The sequence below is a fragment of the Elephas maximus genome, chromosome X (genome assembly GCF_024166365.1).
Source record: "Elephas maximus indicus isolate mEleMax1 chromosome X, mEleMax1 primary haplotype, whole genome shotgun sequence".
Lineage (NCBI taxonomy): Eukaryota > Metazoa > Chordata > Mammalia > Proboscidea > Elephantidae > Elephas > Elephas maximus.
In genome coordinates, this window is record NC_064846.1 from 129,045,430 (window position 1) to 129,069,738 (window position 24,309).

The window sequence follows — 24,309 nt, forward strand, 5'->3', positions numbered from 1 at the left end:
TTTTAGATGTAGTTTTGACAGTATTTTTAAGTTTCCAGCTTTGCATCCTACACTGATTTATATATTATTCAGTATTTTTGTACATTCATTTTCTCTCCAAAGCTCTGTAATATATACGCAGTTTTCTTAATCCTTTAAATAGTGCTACAATATCCTGTGTTGATTTTCTAATTTTTGCTGAAAGGTTGACCAGTGAACAGAGTTTAAGTAGTTTGTACCAGCTATATGGTTGATTAGTGATAAAGTACAAGAAGAATATTCTAACATTCTAGCCACATCTCCTTTTATGCATGATAAAGTCAGGTCTGAAGAAGAAGCAGACGAGTAAAATTCAATGTGATGAATGCTTATATTGTTCGTGCAGGTGAATTTCCTCTTAAAATGAGTGTAAGTTATAAATAGATTTATGATGATAATATTTTTGTAATACAGAAACTTCTTTGAGATAGTTCTTCTATGTTGTTGTTGTTGTTGTTAAGTGCTGTCAAGTCGGTTCCAACTCATAGCGACCCTATGCCCAACAGAACAAAACACTGCCCGGTCCTGCGCCATCCTTACAATTGTTACGCTTGAGCTCATTGTTCTTCTATAGTTTCTATAGTTCTTCTATAGTTTGTCTTTTTTGTCATTCATTTATTCAGCTTACCTTTATTGACTGTCTCTTATGTTCAGCAAGCTAAAATGAGATCAGATTTGTATAACTTGAGTTTTCTAAAAATAAGATGTGCTGATTTAAATCTATCAACAAATGAAGTGAGAGAAAAAGTGAGGATTTTGAGTGAGATTATAACTTGACAATTGCTATTTAGATGAACCCCCCCCACCTCCACAATCCCAACTGAAGTGACTGCAAAATTTTAAAATATGGGGAAACCTGTATTGGAGGCCAGGAAGAGGTTCCATCTTCATACTGCAAATTCTAAAGAATTTCCATTAGATATGGTGCAGACGGGATCATATCAAAGGAATATACAAACCCAACTAGTAACTTCACTTCTTGAGAAACTCAGGAATTGAGTTGGGGGTCAGGACAACTTGGAGGGTGGCTTCCACTTGGCTTGCTTTCACAGCTGTTGATGGATTATGAGTGTCCCTAGGAGGCCCAGAAATAGTCACATGGGGTGCAAAGCAGGCCTTGCATTAGCGCTTTTCTCTGGTGTGGCAGACAGTGGCACCATGAAGAGCTGGACATACATGTTCTTTTTCTGGAATGGAGGCCAAACCCATATTTGGTTTAAACTTTCATATGGGAAAATATGAAGGTTTTCCTGCTGGGGAATACGCATGGCCCTAGCTCCCTCCCAATTTCTCTTAACATGCTGTATATGAATTTATATCAGCCTGGACTCCACTGACAGAAAGAATCTAAGAACATTAGAATAGCTGGTGAAGGGAGTGAAAGAGAGCCCACCCACCCTATTTTGGGGAAAACACCAGCCTAGGCATATTTCTGTTTGTTCAGGAATGAACAAAGAAACCCAACATAAGATTTCTGAGAAGACTGTGCAACATAAATGAAGAACATGGTATTTAAGAGGCAGAGGAAGAAAAATAATTTTGGAACATATTTTCTATAGGAAAATAAAGGATATTTTAGATAACATTTACTTGTGCTCTGTGTTGAGTGCAAGGAAAGTAAACAAAACAGAAAGTAAGCAGCTAGAGCAAGCTCTTTGAAGTGAGAGCTAGAAGGAGAAAATAGAACAAGAGAATAAGTTAAAAATATTACTGCATGAGACTGTAGGCAGAAATGCAAAGGGGGCTCGATGAAGAAAAGAGAAATGTGCTATGGATTGAATTGTGTCCCCCTAAAATATGTGTTGTAAATCCTGACCGCAGTACCTGTGGCTATGGTCCCCTTTGGAAATGAGTTTTCTTTGTTAATGAGGCAGTGTCATTGTAGGGTGTGTCTTAATCTCTTTGGAGATATAAAAGAGCAGATTAAGCAAGAAAGCAAGCACAAATGGAGGGGAAGATACATACCACATGATCACCAAGGACCCTAGGAATAGAAGCTGAAAAGAGACAAGGGCCTTCCCCCATAGCCAAAAGAGAGAGAGAGCCTTCCCCTAGAGCCAGCTCCCTAAATTCAGATTTCTAGCCTCCTAAGCTGTGAGAAAAGTAAATTTCTGTTTGTTAAAGCAACCCACTTGTGGTAGTTCTGTTATAGCAGTATTAGATTATGACAGTGATGGAACTAAAGTAGCATTGCAGAATTAAAAAAAAATTATAGTAGCATTGCAGAATTTAAAAAAAGTATTCTATATATTAAAGAACAAACAGGAAAATGGAGAAAATGGGATGATGAGTGATGAAAATGGCAAACTTGAGAAATTCTCCGAAAATAACAGATATAAAAGTAATGAGATAGATAATAATAGATTGGGTGGAGCATAGAGCTAATATACAGACAATTGTTTCTAAGAAATGTGTTTCCTAAAGAAATAAATCAATTAAACATACTATGAGAAAGCAATTACAACAAAAAACAACTTTCTGGGCTGAGAATAGAGAGATAGTTAGCTGCTGTTGCGTTGACTGTGAGTCATCCTGACCCCATGACTCGTTGCCTGGTCGTGCATCATCCTCACGATTGCCGGCTTGTTTGAGTCTGTCATTGTGCCTGTTGTGCCAATCCATCTTACTGAGGGTCTCCCTCACCTTTGCCAACCCTCTACTTCCTCAAACACGATGTCCTCCTCCAGTAATTGATCCCTCTTGATGATGTGTCCAAAGCAGTTGAGTCAGTGTTTTGAGACAGTGATTTGTTGTGATCCATAACCTTTTCACTAGAAGCAGATCGCCAGACCTTTCTTCCTACTCTGTCTTAGTCTGGAAGCTCCACTGAAACCTGTCCATCATGGGTGACTTTGGTGGTACTTGAAATACTGTTGGCATATCTTCCAATATCACAGTAACATGCAAACCATCACAGTATGATAAACTGACAGATGAGTGGTGGTTCTGGACTATAGAAAAACATAAATCTGCAGATCAAATGCTTACTAGGTACCAGAGAAAATAACAAAGAGCAAGAATTAGGCACATCCCAGCAATTTTTATTTTAATTTCTTGGATGCTACCAAGCATCTTGACAGTATAATTAGCTTAACTCCCAAAGAAGGAGAAATTGACATTAGAATTCTCTGCAGTATTACATGTCAGAAGATAATGAAGTGATATCTGTAACTTTTAGGGGAAAATGTTTGTGACTCGTAAATTCTAGACTCAGGCAAATTGTCATTCATTAGTGAAAGCAGTGGAAAGGTGTTTGCAGATATGTAATTTCTCATAAATCTGCCATCCACATACTTTACCTGAGAAAGTTGCTTGAAGATGTACTCCAGTGAATTAAGAGATGAAGCAAATTAAACAATTCAACCATGGGGAAGTCATGAAATAAAAGGATTAGTGGTGCACAATGGAAACATGGAATTAATTATAAAATATAAAGTTCAAAGGAGAATGTAAACACTATAAATATTTATTGGAAGATAAAAGAATAATAAAAAATTGATAACAAAATAAGCTTCAAATGCAAGATAGGGATAGAAAGAAAAATGTTACTTAGGTGAGTTTTAGTAGATATTAATTTTTGGCATTAATACTTGAAATACTTCTTTAAAAATTAAAAATAACAATGAGTAGAGTTAAAATCTTTCTCAGTCAAGAGATAAAAAAATAAGCTTGTCTGTATTATTTTTCTCTAGGATCTGTGAATGTTCTTTGCTTAACTCTGCTTAATAAATATATATACCTTGTGCTTTTAACTATGTTTTTTAAAAAAGACTAAGTAAAAGTATACCAGAACATTAACCTTGTCTACCGAGTTGGAATCGACTTCGACGGCACTGGGCTTGGACTTGGCACCAGTAGGGGGTAGAATTTTACAGCATATTAATCTTCAGTGATTATGGGCATGAATTACTTTTATAATCAGAAAAAATATGTGAATTATTTTAAAAGTTATTATATGTGATTTTTATGTGTACATTTGATCACAATTATGTTAAGGAAAGACACCAACAACAGTGGGTTCTATGTCGTAAAAATGTGGTTAATCACCCCATACTTCTTTCTATTCCTGTGTTTTCATATTTTTATAATGCATATGTATTAGTGCAGTGGGAAAAGTAGTTTATTAAAATTAAAAAAAAAACTTATGCATGCAGCAAAGTTGTAATTACAGGCAAATTTATGGTATTGAATGCTTTGTTCTTTCAAAGTTAAAAATAAACTACACATTTAACTTAAGACATTAGAAAATGCATGGTAAAACAGACACTAAAGAGTAGAAGAAAAAAATGTAAAAGTAGAATCTTATAAGCCAGTAAACAGAATAGATTTGAACAAGAAGTTTAAGAGTTGATTTTTTAAAACAAGCAATAGATTTAACAGACCTCTAGCTTGTTCACTCAGGAAAGCAAACAAAGATAGACAAAATAGTGTATTTAAATCACAAATTCAAAGGAAGGAAAATGTACAGTTTATGCTAATTATGAAGTGAAGTGACTGTTACAGTAAATATTAATTAGCAAAATTGACTCAAGGAGTACAAAGCTGGAATTGGCCACTAACTATGTAAATATTAGAGAAAATTGCCAAAGAGCTACAAAAGTGATTGCCTCTAAGTGACAGGATTATGGGCAATTTTTTCCCCTCTTTGTGCTCTTCAGTACTCTCAAAAATTCTACAATAAGAAGGTACTAATTTTGAAGTTAGGTATGAATAAAGACGAAAGAAACAGCCCCTCCAACCCTGCCCCCCTCTCTAAGGAGAAGGGGGCAGTTTGTTCCTCCTGAGCTTTGAAGGTAGAAATAGCTGCGTTTCTAAAACTTAAGTGAAGCGAAATATCGACGTGCTGTGAAAGGACTGCCAAGGTTCAGGGAGTCCATTAATGGGCCTGAGAGGCCCTGTGACTCTAGGCTGATTGATGGACCAGGGACCACTAACGGACCAGGGACCACTAACGGCAAATTGAATTTCTAGATCACTGGCTGCCTTTATGGCTCTCTAATGCCCCCAGAATATATAGTAGACACACAAAGTGCCATACAAACATATGAATGCTAATTAATTATTTCTTGAGGTTCAATAGATTATCACTTTAGTAGGAAACTGTATTTATAAAGTGCCCCAAATTTTGCACATCTCGATCTTGAGATATTTTACTATTAACATGAATAGGGGAAGTGTTCTTTACTTCATTCATGGAATAAGTAAAAAAAAAGATTGTGATTTTTTATTTAGGCCACTCTTGATATACTACCCTCAGAAAGCACGACATTGCTCACTCCCATTCCTGAAGAAATAAAGCTGAGTTATGGTGAGGCTCTCTCCTGCGTATTAAAAACACTGCAGAGTACAGTGCATACATTTGCCATTAAAAAAAAAAAAATGTAGGGAGAGGGGAGCAGGTTAGAAAATTATTTTCTCCATATAAAAATGGGACAATTTTACTTATTTGGAAATGAAAATTAATAATATGGGTAAAACCTGTTTATCTTGTTGAATGTGTACACATAAGTACAAGTGTTCATTTCCACACATCTTTGAAATGCCCATTCGATAATGGCTTTTTGCTAAACCAAAAAAAAACCCAAACCCACTGCTGTCGAGTCGATTCTGACTCATAGCAACCCTATAGCAGATAAATGACATTGTCCATGCACTTTCATGGACTTTATGTAGCAAGAAATGTAAATAATGTTGAAATGTGGTGAGTAGACCAGGGCTTTGAACCCCTACTGAGAATTTGCATGTCTAACAAGTTCCCAGGCTGTGCTAATGCTGCTGGTTAGGGACCAGTTCTGAGAACCACTAGTAGAGCAGTGGTTCTCAAAATTTATTATACATAAGAATCATCTGGGGATCTTGTTAAACTGTAGATTCCGATTCAGAATATCTGGGGTGGAAGTGCAAAGTCTCAGCAGGGATTCAAACCAGAATGAACCAGTTTGAAGCCTTGGGAACGTGTGACTGAGGTAGCGCTTCCCAAGCTGGTGATCTCAAACAACTTGACCTCCTTGAGCTGTACCTCAAATTAATCTATAAATAAGTTTGAGAAACACCCTCTTGGATGTTTATGGTTCAGATCAGCATGCCAAAGGACATATGAGATCCTGCAATAAAGAAACCTGGGGAACTTTGTTCAACTCAGTGTTTCCCCAGAATGTGTGTCCATGGATCCCCCTTTTCATAATTCCTCACAAAAAGCTCCAGTGCCCCTGTAGGTTGAGGGACACACTTTAAGAAATGCCAATTTAAAGTATACATTAAATAGAAAAAAAAAAAAAAAGCTTCTTAAATCTCTGGCTGTTTTTGAGATTTTTCTATCTTGAAAAGTGTCAAATTGCACCTTTCACATTGCATTAACTTCTTCGTTCTACTAAAGGAAAATGAAGCACTTCAGCTACAGCTTTCTTACACTGAGACTTTCTTCTCAAAAGCAGATTCTCAACAAAGAAAAATCTGTTAGAGTGTTATTTGTAGGAAATATGAACTGTCAAGTTCCTGGTAGGGCTTGACTTTATTTATTTTATTATGGATGACATATAACAGCAGAATATATATAAAAAAAAATAGGTAGCCTTTAATCCTTGCCTTGACTTTTAAAGAGGGCACTAGAAATGTGATGGGCGTTTCCCCTATTCTCTCCCTAATACCTGCCCCCCCCAACCCCAGTTTTGGTCATTAACTCTCAGGTGTCAGTGAAGTCAGTTATTCATTCATATATTAATTCAGGAAATTTTTGCTGAGTGCCTGCTCTGTTCCAGGTATTATTCTAACATTGGGAGTATAGTGGTGAATGAGATGGAAAGTTTATAAATTTATAATCTAGTGCAAGAAGACAACCAACAAACATATAAATAAATTTACAGCATGATTTCAGACAGTGCTAAATGCTATAAATAAAACAGAATGTGCCAAATTTTTTCCCTTCTAGTTGAGGTGACTACTATAAGTTGGTGGTCAAGGAGGGCTTCTCTGTGGAGGTGGCATTTGAGCTGAGAGGGAAATGGTGAGGAGCTAGCTGATTTTTCTGGATCCAGATAAATGGGTGCAAAGGAACCTAGAGAAGTCTAGAATATTGTAGGCCTATTTTCATTGATTTAATTTTCAAGGTAAAAGAGATTTTTCCATTTTTAAAATGGAATTCCTTCGCTAATGTTGAGACTCCAAGATTTAGATGTGTCTTTGTCCTTTGGCTAGCAGTGTTAAATCCCATAACTCAAATATTTCCCTACAATGTGGGTTCATTTTAATTTCTCAGGGAGGACTGTTTTTTGCCAAGTGGGTAGCTGAGGCTCTTCTCTGTTTTGGTCCTGTTAATCTCCCTTCTGGAGAACAGTATGTCTAAAGAGGCATACATTTGGGCATCATTAAGAATCAGAGCAATTCGAATGGACAATTGCTTTTATATGCTGGTTATTTGAAGAGCTTTGGAATTACACAGGTATTGGGGAGTTTAGTTCAGGTTCAATACATTGGTGTTCTAAGACTCAACTGATTTGGCTTCTATCACTCCAAGCTCCTCTCTAGTCCCTTTGGCACATTATGACTGTTAAAAAAAAAAAAAAACTGTTACCTGACTAATTTTTGTTTATCTAAATTAATTTCCTTATAGATGAAATGCTACTGTCGGTTTATCTTTAGAAATAAGAAACTACAAGTTGAATACTCATTGAATTTATGAATTTATTAAAAATAGAGATCACTTTATTATAGAGTTCATATGATAACATTAAATACATTTTATTACTAAATGGAAAAAAAATCACCTAGCTCATCTTTATAATTCGCTACTTGCTTTTTGTTTCTTTTTCTTCCAGTCTTTTTTTAAAAACATACTCATAGTTTTAAAAACATAGTTTAAATATTGTTGTTAGTTGCCGTTGAGTCAGTCCCAACTCATGGAGACCTCATGTGTGCAGAGTAGAACTGCTCCGCAAGGTTTTCAAGGCTGTGACCTTTTGGAAGCAGATCGCCAGGCCTGTCTCTGTAGGTACTTCTGGGTGAGTTTGAATTGCAAATGTTTAGGCTACTAGTCAAGTGCTTAACCCTTTGCACCACCCAGGGACTCCAGTTTAAATATATAAGCTTTTAAAAACATAGTTATAATTGTGGTATATTACCTTTTTTTCAGCTTTGTGTTTTTCAGATCCTAAATATTTTTCTTATGGCTACATAGTTTTCAAAAACATCATACTGATGCCTTCATAACATTCCTTTGTGTATATACATATGCCATCATTCACCAGACTATTCCCTTTTTGTTAACTATTCAGGTCCCTTCACTCTAATTTTTTTTAATAATAAAAAAGTAATACTGCAAAGAACATATTTGCATATATAAGTTTTTCCATATTTTGTTTTGTTTCTTTTGGCTACATGCCCAGAAATGGAGTTCCTGAGAGGAAGAGTAGGAATTTTAAAATGGCTCCTCATAGTACCACATTGTTTCCCAGTATAATTGTACTAATTTAAAATCCCATCCGTGATAACTAACCCTACCAGGTCCATTGCATGGTTAAATATTCCCCCTCTAATTTAATTGGAGAAACAAACAACCTGGTGCCTCACTGCTATTTTAATTTGCACTTATCTGACAATTTCTTGGAGTAAACATTTTGTTGACACTTGTGAATTTTATATATGCTCTTTTCTCATTTAGAATCTTTAAAAAATTAATTTGTAAAAATTTTTGTTAAAACATTGAACTTTTGTCATATTTCCTAAAAACATTCTAATCAGTGTTTTTTTATTTCCATTTTAGTATATTGAAGCTATAACTTGTTTTTGTTGTCAAATCTTTATGTTTTTTCCTTCAGTATTTATCTCTTTTTTCCCTTCCAAGGCTTTGACACATATTTAATTTTGGGGGGGAGGGGAAGGAGGGAGAGTGAAAGGGGTTGTTTTGTTATATTTAAGCCCGTAATCCATCTGTTATTTATTTGGGGTTGTAATTTATTTTAGTTGGGAATATATATTGACGCTTTTCCAAGTTAGTACTTTTTTCGCTTATTGATATGTGACTCCTCTTTCATCATGTGTTAAATTCCTGAATTTAATAGAGTCTATTTCTAGACTGGGGAAACCCTGGTGGTGTAGCGGTTAAGTGCTACGGCTGCGAACCAAAGGGTCGGCAGTTCGAATTCTCCAGGCGCTCCTTGGAAACTCTATGGGGCGGTTCTACTCTGTCCTATAGGGTCGCTATGAGTCGGAATCGACTCCACGGCACTGGGTTTGGTTTTCGTTTTTTTTCTAGACCGGAAACCCTGGTGGTATAGTGGTTAAGAGTTCAGCTGCTAACCAAAAAGTCGGCAGTTCAAATCCACCAGGTGCTTCTTGGAAACCCTATGGAGGCAGTTCTGCTCTGTCTTATAGGGTCGCTATGAGTTGGAATTGACTCGAGGGCAATGGGTTTTATTTTCTAGGCCATCTTTTCTTTTCCAGACTAGTATGTCTATTGTCACTCTGGTCTTGTACCATTTTAATATTCAAAGCATTATATCAAAGTGTAAAATCTGGGAGAGTTAGATCTCCTTCATTACTCATAATTAACATAATTATCTTTAATAATAGGCTGACCAGTTATTTTATCAAGTAGACTTAGAATGATTTTTTTCCAAGTCCCTGCAAAAACACCGTTGAAATATCCATTTGAAATATATTATTTTAGTCTGTTCATTCAGAATATATTTCACCTCTTCTTTTAATTGAATTCTTCTATATCTTCCAGTAGATATTTTTAGATTTTTGTCTGGGTCACAGAGTTTTTATTAAAATTATTTTTAAGTGTTTTGCAGTTTTTTCTTCTGTTGTGGACATGCTTTTTTTTTTCTCTACTGTGTTTTCTAGATGGCTATTGTTAGTACATAAGAATATTTTTCTTTTATTTATTCCTATCTTTTTCAGCCTTTGCCTATGCCGTTGTTTTATCTGCCCAAAATGATACTTTTGTCTCTTGCTTGCTAATATTTTTACTTCATATCTTTTTGCATTGTCCAGAACTTCTAAAAACAATATTAAAATGATGATATAGGGGCATTGTTTTTCTCTTCCTGATTGTGGCAGTCACATAATTTAAACTGGATGTTTAAGCCATCATTTTAAAGTAGATGCAGGAGGACAGTGAGAGGAATGCAAGAACAGAGGGCAACAATAGTAATTACTATAGCATAGACAATAGTATTAACAAACACTAATTTATGAATGGATACATAGGTAGATAGATATGAGAAGAGGTGTGGGAGGGTGTAAGGGAACACACCCACCTGCAGATATAGGTATGGTGGCTGATATTTCTACATAACTGTAAGTTCTGTTTATATATTAATATAGACAATAGAGCACAAAAGGGTAACTTCTTAGACATAACCAAACACCTTGTGGGTTGAAGTTCTTAGGCTCCAAGGGGAAGGACCACAGACTTTGGGGACAGCTACGTGAGTTAGCACAACATAGTTCATAAAGACAAAGTTCTGCATCTTATTTTGGTGAGTAGCGTCTGGGGTCTTAAAAGCTGGCAAGCAACCATCTAAGATACAACTATTGGTCTCTTCCCATCCGGAGCAAAGGAGAGTGAAAAAAAAAACCAAAGACTCAAGGGAGCAATTAGTCCAAAGGACTAATGGACCACGTGAACCACAGTCTACCTGACCCTGAGACCAGAAGAGTTAGATGGTACCCTGCTACCACTACAGACAGCTCTGACTGGGATCACAACAGGGGGTCCAGACTGATTAGGAGAAATATTGTAGAACAAAAAATCAAATTCACGCAAAAAAAACCAGATTTACTGGTCTGACAGAGACTGGAGGAACCCCTGAAACTGTGCCCCAAAGACACCGTTCTGAATTGGAACTGAAGCCATTCTGGGAGACCACCTTTCAGCGAAACCATAGACAGACCCTTAAAATAAGCAGTAACACCCAAAAGGAATGTACTCCTTGGAACAATCAATTACAGGAGATCAAAAGGACAACAATTGCCCAAAAGCAAAGATGAGAAAGCTGGAAGGAGTAGAAAATCAGGATTGGGAACCTAGGACAGAAATGGGGAGAGTGCTGACACATTGTGGGGAATGCAACCAATGTCATGGAACACTTTATGTACAAACCATCGAATGGGAAACTAATTTGCTCTGCAGGCTTTCACCTAACGCACAATAAAAAATTAAAAAAAAAAAGTAGATGTGTTTTATCTTAAGAAATTACCCTGTAGTCCTGTTTTAAAATGCATGTGGTAGGAAAGGGTATACTGAGATGCTTATATATTTGCTCTTATATTCTAATTAGAATCATTTTTTTGCATTTGTGAGGAAAATGCTGCTTTTGGTGGAGGTGGATTATAACTTACGGACTATTGAATTCTTCTGGCTGGTATTTTAGTAAGGATCTTTCCTCTATAAATCATAGTGAAATTGCAGTAGTTTTCAACATGGGCTTGCACATTGTAATCACCTGGGGAGTTTTAGAAATCACTGATGCCTGTGTTCCAACTGGAGAGATTCTGATTCGGTTGGTCTGGGGGGAGGCAGAAGCATCAGGAGTTAAAAAAAGTTCCACAGGTGATTCTATTGTGCAGCCAGAGTGAGAACTACTGGCGTATAGTTTATCTGTTTTATAGTATCTCTGTCAGGTATTGGAATTTAGCTTTGCAGCTTGCCTTATTCTTTTGTATTCTGGGGGAGTTATAGGATCCCTGGTTGCGCAATGGTTAAGCGCTTGGCTGCTAACCAAGAAGTCTGCTGTTGGAACCTACTGGCCGCTCTACAGGAGAAAGATGTGGCAGCCTGCTTCTGCAAAGATTTATAGCTTGGAAACCCTATGGGCCGCTCTACTCTGTCCTGTAGGGTTGCTAGGAGTCTGAAACGACTCAACAGCAGAGGGGTTTGGAGGGAGTTATGTAATATGGGAATTTTCTTTTCCTTGGAGGTTCAAAAGAATTCATTAACAATTTCTCCTTGTTGGAGCCTTCGTTGGAGCAATTCTTTGATAATCCTTTTGCATCTTTCTCAGTTATTACATGATTCATTGTGTTTTTGATAACTCAAAATTTTTATAGAAAAATCACATATTTAACTTTTTTCTTTAAGTGAAAGTTTATAAATTAAGTCAGTTTCTCATACAAAAATTTATATACACCTTGCTATGTACAACTAGTTGCCCTCCCCCTAATGAGGCAGCACACTCCTTTTCTCCACCCTATATTTTTGTGTCCATTCAGCCAGCTTCTGTCCCCCTCTGCCCTCTCATCTCCCCTCCAGACAGGAGCTGCTCACATAGTCTCATATGTCTACTTGAGCCAAGAAGCTCACTCCTCACCAGTATCATTTTCTATCATATAGTCCAGTCCAATCCCTGTCTGAAGAGTTGGCTTTGGGAATGGTTCCTGTCTTGGGCTAAGAGAAGGTCTGGGGACCATGACATCCGGGGCCCTTCTAGTCTCAGTCAGACCATTAAGTCTAGTCTTTTTATGAGAATTTGAGGTCTGCATCCCACTGTTCTGCTGCTCCCTTAGGGATTCTCTGTTGTGTTCCACCAGGGCAGTCATCGGTTGTAGCCAGGCACCATCTGGGTCTTCTGGTCTCAGGCTGATACAGTCTCTGGTTTATGTGGCCCTTCCTGTCTCTTGGGGTCACCTTTACCTTATGTCTTTGGTGTTCTTCATTCTCCTTTGCCCCAGGTGGGTTGAGACCAATTGATGCATCTTAGATGGCTGCTTGCTAGCAATTAAGACCCCAGATGCCACTCTCCAAAGTGGGATGCAGAACGTTTTCTTAATAGATTTTATTATGCCAGTTGACCTAGATGTCCCCTGAAACTATAGTCCCCAAATCCCCGCCCCTGCTACACTGGCCTTTGAAGCATTCAGTTTATTCAGAAAACTGCTTTGCTTTTGGTTTAGTTCATTTGTGCTGACCTCTCCTGTATTGTGTGTTGTCTTCCCCTTCACCTAAAATAGTTCTTGTCTAAAAAAAAAAAAAAACTAATTAGTGAATACCCCCTCCCTCTCTCCTCTCGTACCCATCAAAGAATATTTTCTTCTCTGTTTAAACTATTTCTTGGGTTCTTATAATAATGGCCTCATATAATATTTGTCATTTTGCAACTGACTAATTTCACTCAGCATAATGCCTTTCACGTTCCTCCATGTTATGAAATGTTTCACAGATTCCTCACTGTTCTTTATCGATGCGTGGTATTCCATTGTGTGAATATACGATAATTTATTTATCCATTCATCCATTGATGGGCACCTTGGTTGCTTCCATCTTTTTGCTATTGTAAACAGTGCTGCAGTGAACATGGGTGTGCATATATCTGTTTATTTTAAAGGCTCTTATTTCTCTAGGATATATTCCAAGGAGTGCGATTGCTGGATTGAATGGTATGTCTATTTCTAGCTTTTTAAGGAAGCACCAAATTGATTTCCAAAGTGGTTGTACCATTTTACATTCCCACCAGCAGTGCGTAAGTGTTCCAGTCTCTCAGCAACCTCTCCAACATTTATTGTTTTGTGTTTTTTGGATTAATGCCAGCCTTGTTGGAGTGAGATGGAATCTCATTGTAGTTTTGATTTGTGTTTCTCTAATGGCTAATGATCACGAGCATTTCCTCATGTATCTATTAAAAAACCTGAATATCTTCTTTAGGGAAGTGTCTGTTCATATTGTTTGCCCATTTTTTAATCAGGTTATTTGTCTTTTTGTTGTTGAGTTTTTGCAGTATCATATAGATTTTAGAGATCAGATGCTGTTTGGAAATGACATAGGTAAAAATTTTTTCCCAGTCTGTAGGTAATCTTTTTACTCTTTTGGTGAAGTCTTTGGATGAGCATAGGTGTTTGATTTTTAGGAGCTCCCAGTTTTCTAGTTTCTCTTCTGGTGTTTGTGCATGGTTAGTAATGTTTTGTATACTGTTTATGCCATGTATTAGAGCTCTTCACGTTGTCGCTATTTTTTCTTCTACAATCTTTATCGATTTAGATTTTATATTTAGGTCTTTGATCCATTTTGAGTTCGTTTTTGTGCATGGTGTGAGGTATAGGTTTTGTTTCATTTTTTGCAGATGGATATCCAGTTATGCCAGCACCATTTGTTAAAGAGACCGTCTTTTCCCCATTTAACTCACTTTGGGCCTTTGTCAAATATGAACTGCTCATATGTGGATGGATTTATATCTGGATTCTCAATTCTGTTCCATTGTTCTATGTCTGTTGTTGTATCAGTACCAGGCTGTTTTGACTACTGTGGCGGTATAATAGGTTCTAAAATCAGGTAGAGTGAGGCTTCCCACTTTGTTCTTCTTTTTAAGTAATGCTTTACTTATTCGGGACATCATTCCCTTCCATATGAAGTTGGTGATTTGTTTCTCCATCTCATTAAAAAATGTCATTGGAATTTGGATTGGAATTGCATTAAATCTATAGATCTCTTTTGGTAGAATAGACATTTTTTCAATGTTAAGTCTTCCTATCCATGAACAGGATATGTTTTTACACTTATGTAGGTCTCTTTTGGTTTCTTGCAGAAGTGTTTTGTAGTTCTCTTTGTATAAGTCTTTTACATCTCTGGTAAGATTTATTCCTAACTATTTTATTTTCTTGGGGGCTATGGTAAATGGTATTGATTTGGTGATTTCCTCTTTGATGTTCTTTTTGTTGGTGTAGAGGAATCCAACTGATTTTTATGTTTGTCTTTATCCCGATACTCTGCTGAACTCTTCTATTAGTTTCAGTAGTTTTCTTGAGGATTCTTTAGGGTTTTCTGTGTATAAGATCATGTCATCTGCAATCACTTATTTAATTGATTTGAAATATTTTCATAATTTATTATAAGTACATTAATTTATATCTCAATTTATTAACTATGTTGTGCAGTGTCTCATTTCTGACTTTATTTATATTTTTTCTTGATTAGCTTTCTAGAATCATCTTTTTTTTTTTAATGCTCTAGGATTACTTTATTGGAGTTGTTTTTCTCATTTTAAATTCATCTCTGTGCTTTTATCGTTTTTGCTTTCTATATGTTTTCCTTATGACAGTTTTTTGGTCTTTCAAAAATTTTTGTCATATCCATTGTTTACTGGTTCTCAACTCTACCTGCATTTCAGAATTACCTGGGGAGCTTTTAAAGAATACTGATGTACCCCCATCCCCACACAATTCTGATTTAATTTATTTAGGATTGGGGCCAGCCTGCTGAGCTGGAATCTGGGTCCCGCCTGCTATGCCAGCAATGAATCACCCTTCCTTGCCTTTACCCCCTCACTCACAAATAGTGGCAATAATAGTGCCCATCTCATAGGATTGTCCTGATAATTAAATGAACCAACACGTGGTATATCGGTGAGTTACTGACATCGGATGTTCTGACTTCTTAGTGCCATGAATTCTCCCTGTCTTCAAGAGCCCTGGTAGTGCACTGATAAAGAGCTTGGCTGCTAACCAAAAGGTCAGCAGTTCAAATCTACTAGCTGCTTCTTGGAAACCCTATGGGCAGTTCTGCTCTGTCCTATGGGGTCACTATGAATCAGAATTGATTTGACAGCAGTGGGTTTGGTTTGGTTATTTTCAAGGCCCACAGAACACCATCTTGTGCTCACACACTTTTCTATCCCAGGGACCATGCCGCAGGCCCAGGGCTTGTTTATTTATTTATTTAAAGCTTCTGAGTCAGAATCTAGTCTACAGCAATGGATTTCGCGTTGTGGTTAATGTGCAGCCAAGGCTGAGGATTGCATAGTTAGCACATTTATCCCCTCTCTCAAACTGTAAATTCTCTTGTGTAATAATTTAAGTCCATTAATTTACTTCTGAATACACATATGTCTGCATCTTATAGGTTAGTACTGTTTCAAATTTAAATTTTATTAAGTTCTGTACTTTGTTTTGTATTTTTTGGCACAGTAATTATTAGGAGTGACAAATTTTGTTTAAAGTTACATTATGCATTTCTAGTTTTATTACTTTTATTATCAGTGGCTATAACTTTTATGGAGCCCTGTTGGCATAGTGGTTAAGAGCTTGGCTGCTAACCAAAAGGTCAGCAGTTCAAATGCACCAGCCACTCCTTGGAAACCCTATGGGGTAGTTCTACTCTGTCCTATAGGGTCAAAGGAGTTAGAATCAACTCGACAGAACCTAACAACAACAACATAACTTTTATAATCTCTGTTTTTCAAATTTATTAGAATTTCTTTGTGAATTAACACATGATGAATTTCTATAAATATACCATTTTATGTATATAGGAACCACCTGTATATTCAATACAAAATTTGTTATAGTTTATTTCCTTGATTCTAAGACCCCATTAATCATGAGAGGAACCATTGATTTAATTACTACCTTTCAGGAAGAATAAACAGCACTACATTAAATGTACACAGATTTTTATTGTCTGTCATGGAATGACTTGTGTCCCCAAAAATATGTGTCTCAGTTTGGCTAGGCCATGATTCCCAGTGTTGTGTGAGTGTCGACCATTTTGTCATCTGATGTGATTTTCCTATGTGTTTTAAATGCAATCACTGTGATGTTAATGAGATGGGTTAGTGGCAGTTATGTTGATGAGATCTACAAGATTAGATTGTGTCTTAAGCAAATCTCTTTTGAGATATAAAAGAGAGTAGTGAACAGTGAGCCATGGAGATCTCATACCATCAAGAAACCGGTGCTGGGAGTAGAGCATGTCCTTTGGACCTGGGGTTCCTGTGTGAAGAAGCTCCTAGACCAGGAAAAGATTGATGACAAGGACCTTCCTCCAGAGCCGACAGAGAGAGAAAGCCTTCCCCTGGAGCTGGCGCCCTAAATTTGGATTTATAGCCTACTAGACTGTGAGGTGGATGTCAGAGGAGACTGAAACTTGTTCTCGAACATCAAGAAGTTAAAGAAAAAGGAAGAAATGATGAAGTAAAAGAACTGAACAGATTTCAGACAGCGGCTCCAGAATATAAAGTATTATGATGACATGTGCAAAGAGCTGGAGGTAGAAAACCAGAAGGGAAGAACACGCTCGGTGTTTCTCAAACTGAAAGAATTGAAGAAAAAATGCAAGCCTCAAGTTGCCATAGTGAAGGATTCTATGGGGAAAATATTAAATGATGCAGGCACAGGAATCATCAAAAGGAGATGGAAAGAATATACAGGGTCATTATACCAAAAAGAATTTAGTCAATGTTCAACCATTTCAAGAGGTAGCATATGATCAGGAACCAATGGTACTGAAGGAAGAAGTCCAAGCTGCTCTGAAGGCATTGGTGAAAAACAAGGCTCCAGGAATTGACAGAATATCAATTGAGATATTTCAACAAACAGATGCAGCGCTGGAGGTGCTTACTCGTCTATGCCAAGAAATATGGAAGAGAGCTTCCTGGCCAGCTGACTGGCCAAAATTTTGCTGAAGATCATTCAAAAATGGCTACAGCAGTACATCAACAGAGAACTGCCAGAAATTCAAGCCGGTTTCAGAAGAGGACGTGGAACCAGGATATCATTGCTGATGTCAGGTGGATCCTGGCTGAAAGCAGAGAATACCAGAAGGATGTTTACCTATGTTTTATTGACTGTGCAAAGGTGTTCGACTGTGTGGATCATAACAAATTATGGATAACGTTGTGAAGAATGGGAATTCCAGAACACTTAATTGTGCTCCTGAGGAACCTTTACATAGATCAAGAGGCAGTAGTTCGGATAGAACAAGGGGATAGTGATTGGTTTAAAGTCAGGAAAGGTGTGCGTCAGGGTTTGTATTCTTCCACCATACCTATTCAATCTGTATGCTGAGCAAATAATCCGAGAAGCTGGACTGTATGAAGAAGAACGGGGCATCAGTATTGGAGGAAGACTCATTAACAACCTGTGTTATGCAGATGACACAACCTTGCTTGCTGAAAGTGAAGAGGACCTGAAGCACTTACTAGTGAAGATCAAAGACCACAGCCTTCAGTATGGATTGCACCTCAACATAAAGAAAACAAAAATCCTCATAACTGGACCAATGAGCAACATCATGATAAACAGAGAAAAGATAGAAGTTGTCAAGGATTTCATTTCACTTGGATCCACAATCAACAGCCATGGAAGCAGAAGTCGAGAAATCAAAAGACGCATTGCATTGGGTAAATCTGCTGCAAAGGACCTCTTTAAAATGTTGAAGAGCAAAGATGTCATCTTGAAGACTAAGACGTGGCTGACCCAAGCCATGGTATTTTCAGTTGCATCCTATGCATGTGAAAGGTGGACAATGAATAAGGAAGACCGAAGAAGAATTGATGGCTTTGAATTTTGGTGTTGGCGAAGACTATTGAATATACCATGGACTGCCAAAAGAATGAACAATTCTGCCTTGGAAGAAGTACAACCAGAATGCTCTTTAGAAGCAAGGATGGCAAGACTGCATCTTACATACTTTGGACATGTTGTCAGGAGGGAACTGTCCCCGGAGAAGGACATCATGGTTGGCAGAGTACAGGGTCAGCGGAAAAGGGGAGGACCCTCAAAGAGATGGACTGACACAGTGGCTGCAACAATGGGCTCAAGCATAGCAACGTTTGTAAGGATGGCGCAGGATTGGGCAGTGTTTTTTTCTATGGCACATTGGGTCACTATGAGTTGGAACTGAGTTGTTGGCACCTAGCAACAACAACAGACTGTGGGAGAATAAATGTCTGCTTGTTAAAGCCATCCACTCACTTCTGGTTCTTCTGTTATAGCAGCACTAGGTAACTGAGACATTGTGTATTAACTAACCTATGCTGTTGTTGTTGTGTGCTGTAGAGTCAATATGCATTTATCTTTACTATTATATATCTTCTTTAGTAGCTCTCAATTTAAATCTGAGCTCTTTTCATACAATAGAGCCTAAACATTTTAAGTTAGGCTTGTGGTGCTAACTTCTTTATAAAATGTTGAGCCTTATCGAAGATTATTGGTGTGGTTTCATCCTTCTCCTACTTCACTAAATTTAAGAAAAAAAAAATTTTTAATGGGATTGTGTGTGTAGTTATAGGGGATAAACAGCTTCTTTTGAAAGTTAGTTGTAAGGTTTTTTTTTTCCCCTTTATTGAGGTGAAATTCACATAACATAAAATTAACCATTTTAAAGTGAACAATTCAGTGGTATTTAGTACATTCATTGTGTGCAACCACCGCCTCTATCTAATTTCAAAGCATTTCAACACAGCTGTAAGTTTTGACACTTAGACATTTGGTTCCTGAGTAATAGTCTTTATAACTCATGCATTGGTCACACCAACCTCCCCATTTTTAAAAATTCTGTGATTAACTCTGAGAGACTAGGCTTTTGTGTTTGCCTTTTTACAGTTGTGCTGCCTGGCCTGTGACAGACAACCTACACACAGTTATTTTTTTGTGTCAGTGCTGTATCAGACCAGAATCATTTTAAGTTAAAATTAGGGATCCAAGTTAATGTTAAAATCCAGCCATTTGGGGATGTGTAATGCAAAGCAAATAACTCAATTGACGTGAAAATAGGATTTGCTTCTTTCCCACGAAGATAAATTTGCGTGTACATTAAGTTCCCACTACTTGCCAGACTCACTCCTGACTGCTTTGAGTTTCTTTTGGCTTTAATTATAAGAAGATCTTGATTTCAGGAATATTATCATTAAAAAAGTTCTTTTATAATGAGGAAGCATATATTATTTAAGGCTAATTGATTTCAGATTTTGTATTCTCTAGTCTAGGATTTAAAACTCCAAGTACTTGGGGATTAGGCAGGTAGCCTCATAAGGTGGAGGCCTGTGGGGAACCAGCAAGTGCACATCTGCCAAATGATATTGACATTCACTCTTCAAGAAAATTACAGCCAATTAGATCTTCTAGGACCTTCTTTATCTAGTGTCTATTTCATTGATCATAAATCATGATAAAAACTTGTGCCATAATTATGTTTCTGTAAATTTTCATTTCTTACAGTTTTATTTTAGGTCATTTTTTCTGGACTCTGGTAAATTAGATTCTATTACAATTATGTCTGTTACCTATATGAGATCACCTTTAATCTGTTTGGTGTCTGTTACCTCACATTTTTCTTTGCCACGTTTTACAACTTCCTCTCCATTTTCCTTTTCTATCTTGCCATCTCTACCATTCTCTGACTTGCCCTATAGCTTTCATGCTGGAGTTGGGCAGCCCTGTATTCCCAGTGGACCAGGATATGAAATATTAGTCTGTCCCTCTTCTAGAAATATTGAAACCCAGCCTAAAATAATGTATCTTTCCTTTTCTGTTTATTCCCGTGTAGCATCCTTTCTTCTCTCTTAATACATCATTTGATTAATAAATATTTCTTGATTCTATACAGGATAATTGTTATCAACTGACCTATGCCAGTTTGGTCATTCACAAATTTGTATCAGTAGTGTTCAGTCCTTAGAGGTGAGGGAGAGCTATGAATATTCTTTCCACGCTTTCCTACCCAGTTACAAAGGAAAAAAGTCTCAGATTGATTACTGCCTGTACTGAAAGATCAGTGAAACCCTACCTAGCTCTCTGTCCTTTTAGGTGCTCCAACAGAACCTCTCTCCCTTTCTTTTGCCTCTGCTTATTTTGTTTCATTATTGACATATAATTCACATACATAAAATTCACCGTTTTAAAGTGCACAATTCAATGGCCAACGTATCTTTTTTTATCGAGGTAATATTCACATAACAAAATTAGCCATTGACCATTTTAAAGTGTACAATTTCGTAGCATTTAGGGCATTCATAATGTTGTGTAACCATCACCACTGTCTAGTTACAAGACATTTTCATCACCCTAAAGGAAACTCCGTACCCTTCCCATAGCATCTTACATAAAATATTCACCCAATACAAGAGTGACAACATTCTCATAGTGGGGGTTAGCTAAATTTCTAACTGTAATCAGGCCAGATGAATTCCCCAAGAAAGCAGCTGAACATGGGACCGTTTTGGAATCAAGCCTAAGGTACCATGTTCAAGGTATAGATCCCTGGGCTCACCAGATTCTTAGGGACGTGTAAGGACAGTGTGGAGTCTCTGGGTGGTGCAAAGGGTTAATGCACTCGGCTGCTAACTGTAAGGTTGGATGTTCAAGTCTGACCACAGGTACCTTGGAAGAAAGGCCTGGTGATCTGCTTCTGAAAAAATCAGCCATTGAAAACCCTGGGAACACAGTTTTACTCTGACGTACATGTGGTCACCATGAGTCAGAGTTAACTCAATAGCAACTGGTTTTAAAGACAGTGCCTGGTCAATATTTGTAATTGACCCATGCATTTTGAATATAGTCATTTCACTAACTAAAGCTCATTTCTAACATCCATTATGGTAATTAACAATGCTTCTTGTGTTGATCAGAGATAAAGACTAGTGAGACATTTTGTTGGCCACTGCTGAAATTCAGGTTCCTGATAGAAATTTGCTAAATATTCCTGGAGTATATGTTCTAATTAGGGTAACTGATCACCACTAGAAGGTAGATTACATCTAACAAATTCACTCATATGTACCATGTTGTCCGTGTTAAATAACCTTGGAGTTCCATCATGTGCACAATTAACTTTTGCATCTTCAGCTATAAAAACTGATTCAAAAGCGAGAGGCAAAGGGAATATTGGAGTGTTCAAGGAGCCTGTGCCCCAGGTCAGGCTTGAAATAGAAGCCCAAATCTACTGTTTTCTCAATTGTCCTCAGTTCCGATGTCCTTACTGTGTGAGTAGGTCACCATATTGAGAGTGACACCAGTGGTTCGTGATACATACTGTTCATACAACATGGCATGTGTACATAAAGCAGTTGCTTCAACTGGTCTTCAACTGAAGAGGCAGTCATCCATTTTGACATGGAAGAAAAGCAGATAGTATTGTACTTACAGAGAGGACAGTTTTCCAAAGTGGTTAAGGAATTTTCCAGAGTATATTTTACTATAGCTGATTTTATCCTCTTTAGTATCTAGCTCTCCTCCTCCTCTCACACACCCCTTACCCCCAGTGTAAGGTGAGAATGGGTCTAGCATTGAACTAGGCTCTTTGAGATTTCTGAAGAATTGTAAGGCAGAATCTCCAGTGCATTGGAAGAATTTCAGATCTGCCTCTTTGAATTGCCTCAAGGCAAACAATCAGCAGTACCAGGAGTCAGGCTAATTTTATCCTAGAACCAAGGTAGCTTTGTGTTATTTTTAATGGGAGAAAAAAATGACAAGACTTATATTCATCTTGTGAGAAAGAACATTTTATCTCCGTAATGCCTACATATAGAATCCCACTGTGAAATTCCAAAGACAGACTCTAGTTCAGTTTATGGTAGAGCTGAATGAGGGATTTATTGCTTCATTTCCTTATTCTAATCAGGTGTTGATAACCATTTAAAATAATCGTTATATACTGTAATCTAGATTGTATGTCCATTCTCATAGCTGATGTGTAGAAGTTCTTGCAAAAATCCCCTGAACGTTTTTCTTTATATTAACAAAAAGTATACATGGGTTAGCTTTATTGATTTTTAGGTTTGCTGAATATTTTTTTTTTTCATTTTTTAGTTTCTAATTGTGATTCCAACAGGTATTATCTTTTGATGCCTATCTGGAAGATGAAGTGCCTGATAAACGTGAAGAAGACTATAGAATAAGATACTACAAAATCTACTTCTACCCTGAAGATGACACAATTCAAGTCAATGAACCAGAGATGAAAAATAGTGGACTGCCTCAAGGTATCTACTGAAAGCAGAGTTATGATTCTTTCACTTCTAACTCCTGCATTTATAGACTTTCTAGCTTTTTATAAGACCCCATGATACTGTTTGGGTGCCTAACTTGTTGGCAGTGATGAATATAAACATATTGTTAGGTTATACTTAGAACTTCCTAGGTGGCGCAAATGGTAAAGCGCTGGACTACTAACGGAAAGGTTGGCGGTTCAAACCAACCCAACCCAGAAGCACCTAGGAAGATAGGTCTGGTGATCTGCTTCTGAAAGGTCACAGCCTTGAATACCCTTTGGAACACTTCTGCTTTGCACACATGGGGTCGCTATGAGTCAGAACTCGATGGCAACTAACAAAAATAAGATTATAGTTACTGATGATAATTTATCAGCTTTTTGCCCCCTATACCTCAACCCTGGCTATTTCTCTCACTCCTCTGTGGCAGACTTGTATGCTTTCAGGTTCTGCTCTACTGTGAGCAAACTTACCTGTGTCTTCACAGGTCTCTTTGCTGTGGCCACATCACTTCCTTCACAATACCCTCAGGGAAGGAGAGAAGGCTGTTTTCTACTGCTGCTTTCAGCCTGGTGTTCCACTCTTCCTTCTTGTATCCGCTGCCGCCTGCTTAAACCACCCTCTCCCCTTCCTCATTCCTGTTAACTACAGACCTCTGTGGTACTTCAACAATGGGTCATGGCTCCTTCACCCCATGCATGTCAGTCATCTTCAGCCATACTTCACCTCAGCCACAGATAAAAGTTAGCTCTGTGATATGGCCACCAGAGAAGCTAATGTGGTGCTAGGCTGCATTATTAGAAATATGGCAGAGACCATGGATGGTGACAGATTCCTTCTGTTTGTATTGTGGGTCCCTCCTTTGTGTGCGATGCTGAGTTCTGGATGCCCTCATGGGACAGCAACCATGATGGGCAAAGGACTGAAATTTTGTAATTTGTAAGACTGAATAATTACAAGGAATATATGTCTCTAAGGAGAAGACTCAGGTATGTCTGATAAATGTCTTCAAGAATCTAAGGGCTGTTTTTCACAGACAGTTTTTTTTTTTGGTAGGAGTGTAGCAGAGAAATCATGCATTTATTTGGTGGTTGGTATAGATGACTTTTCAGGACTCTTTGATCCTTGAGGAGCCATGATTCTTGGGTTCGTTGTTATCTCCATCTTTTTTTTTCTACAAGTTCCTGTATTAATAAAGTATAAAAGAGCAAGGCCCCCAAATTACCAATGTGATTAAACGTGTAAGTAAAACCTGAAATAGAAAATGAAGGGCAGGCCCAACTAATTGGGCCATGGAAATTTGATGTGATCAAACCATTTTTTCCATAACTGTAGCAACTGAGCCATATTTGCTTAATTCTTTGGCCTCTGTTATTGGAAAAAAACTCATGCTACAACTGCAGCCAACAGATTGCATCATAATACACAGTTTGGGGTCACAGTACATGTTATAAAATTAAAATAGGAATGTTTTAATTCAAGTGACTGCATCAAGGTACTTTTTTTTTTTTTAAAGCAAAACGTGCTAAAAATATTCCTGAATATCTGATACTTCAAAAGCCAGATTAGAGACAATTTAGCAGATATTTTA

General features: G+C 37.5%; 1 protein-coding gene across 1 annotated transcript in view; it reads left to right on the forward strand.

Annotated features, from left to right (window-relative positions):
* The window catches only part of EFHC2 (EF-hand domain containing 2), a 230,156-nt gene that overhangs the window by 46,932 nt on the left and 158,915 nt on the right, over window positions 1-24,309 (forward strand). The window contains exon 3 of the mRNA XM_049871277.1: window positions 22,559-22,709. Coding sequence (XP_049727234.1) covers window positions 22,559-22,709 — 151 coding nt within the window. The remainder of the gene's footprint in view (window positions 1-22,558; window positions 22,710-24,309) is intronic.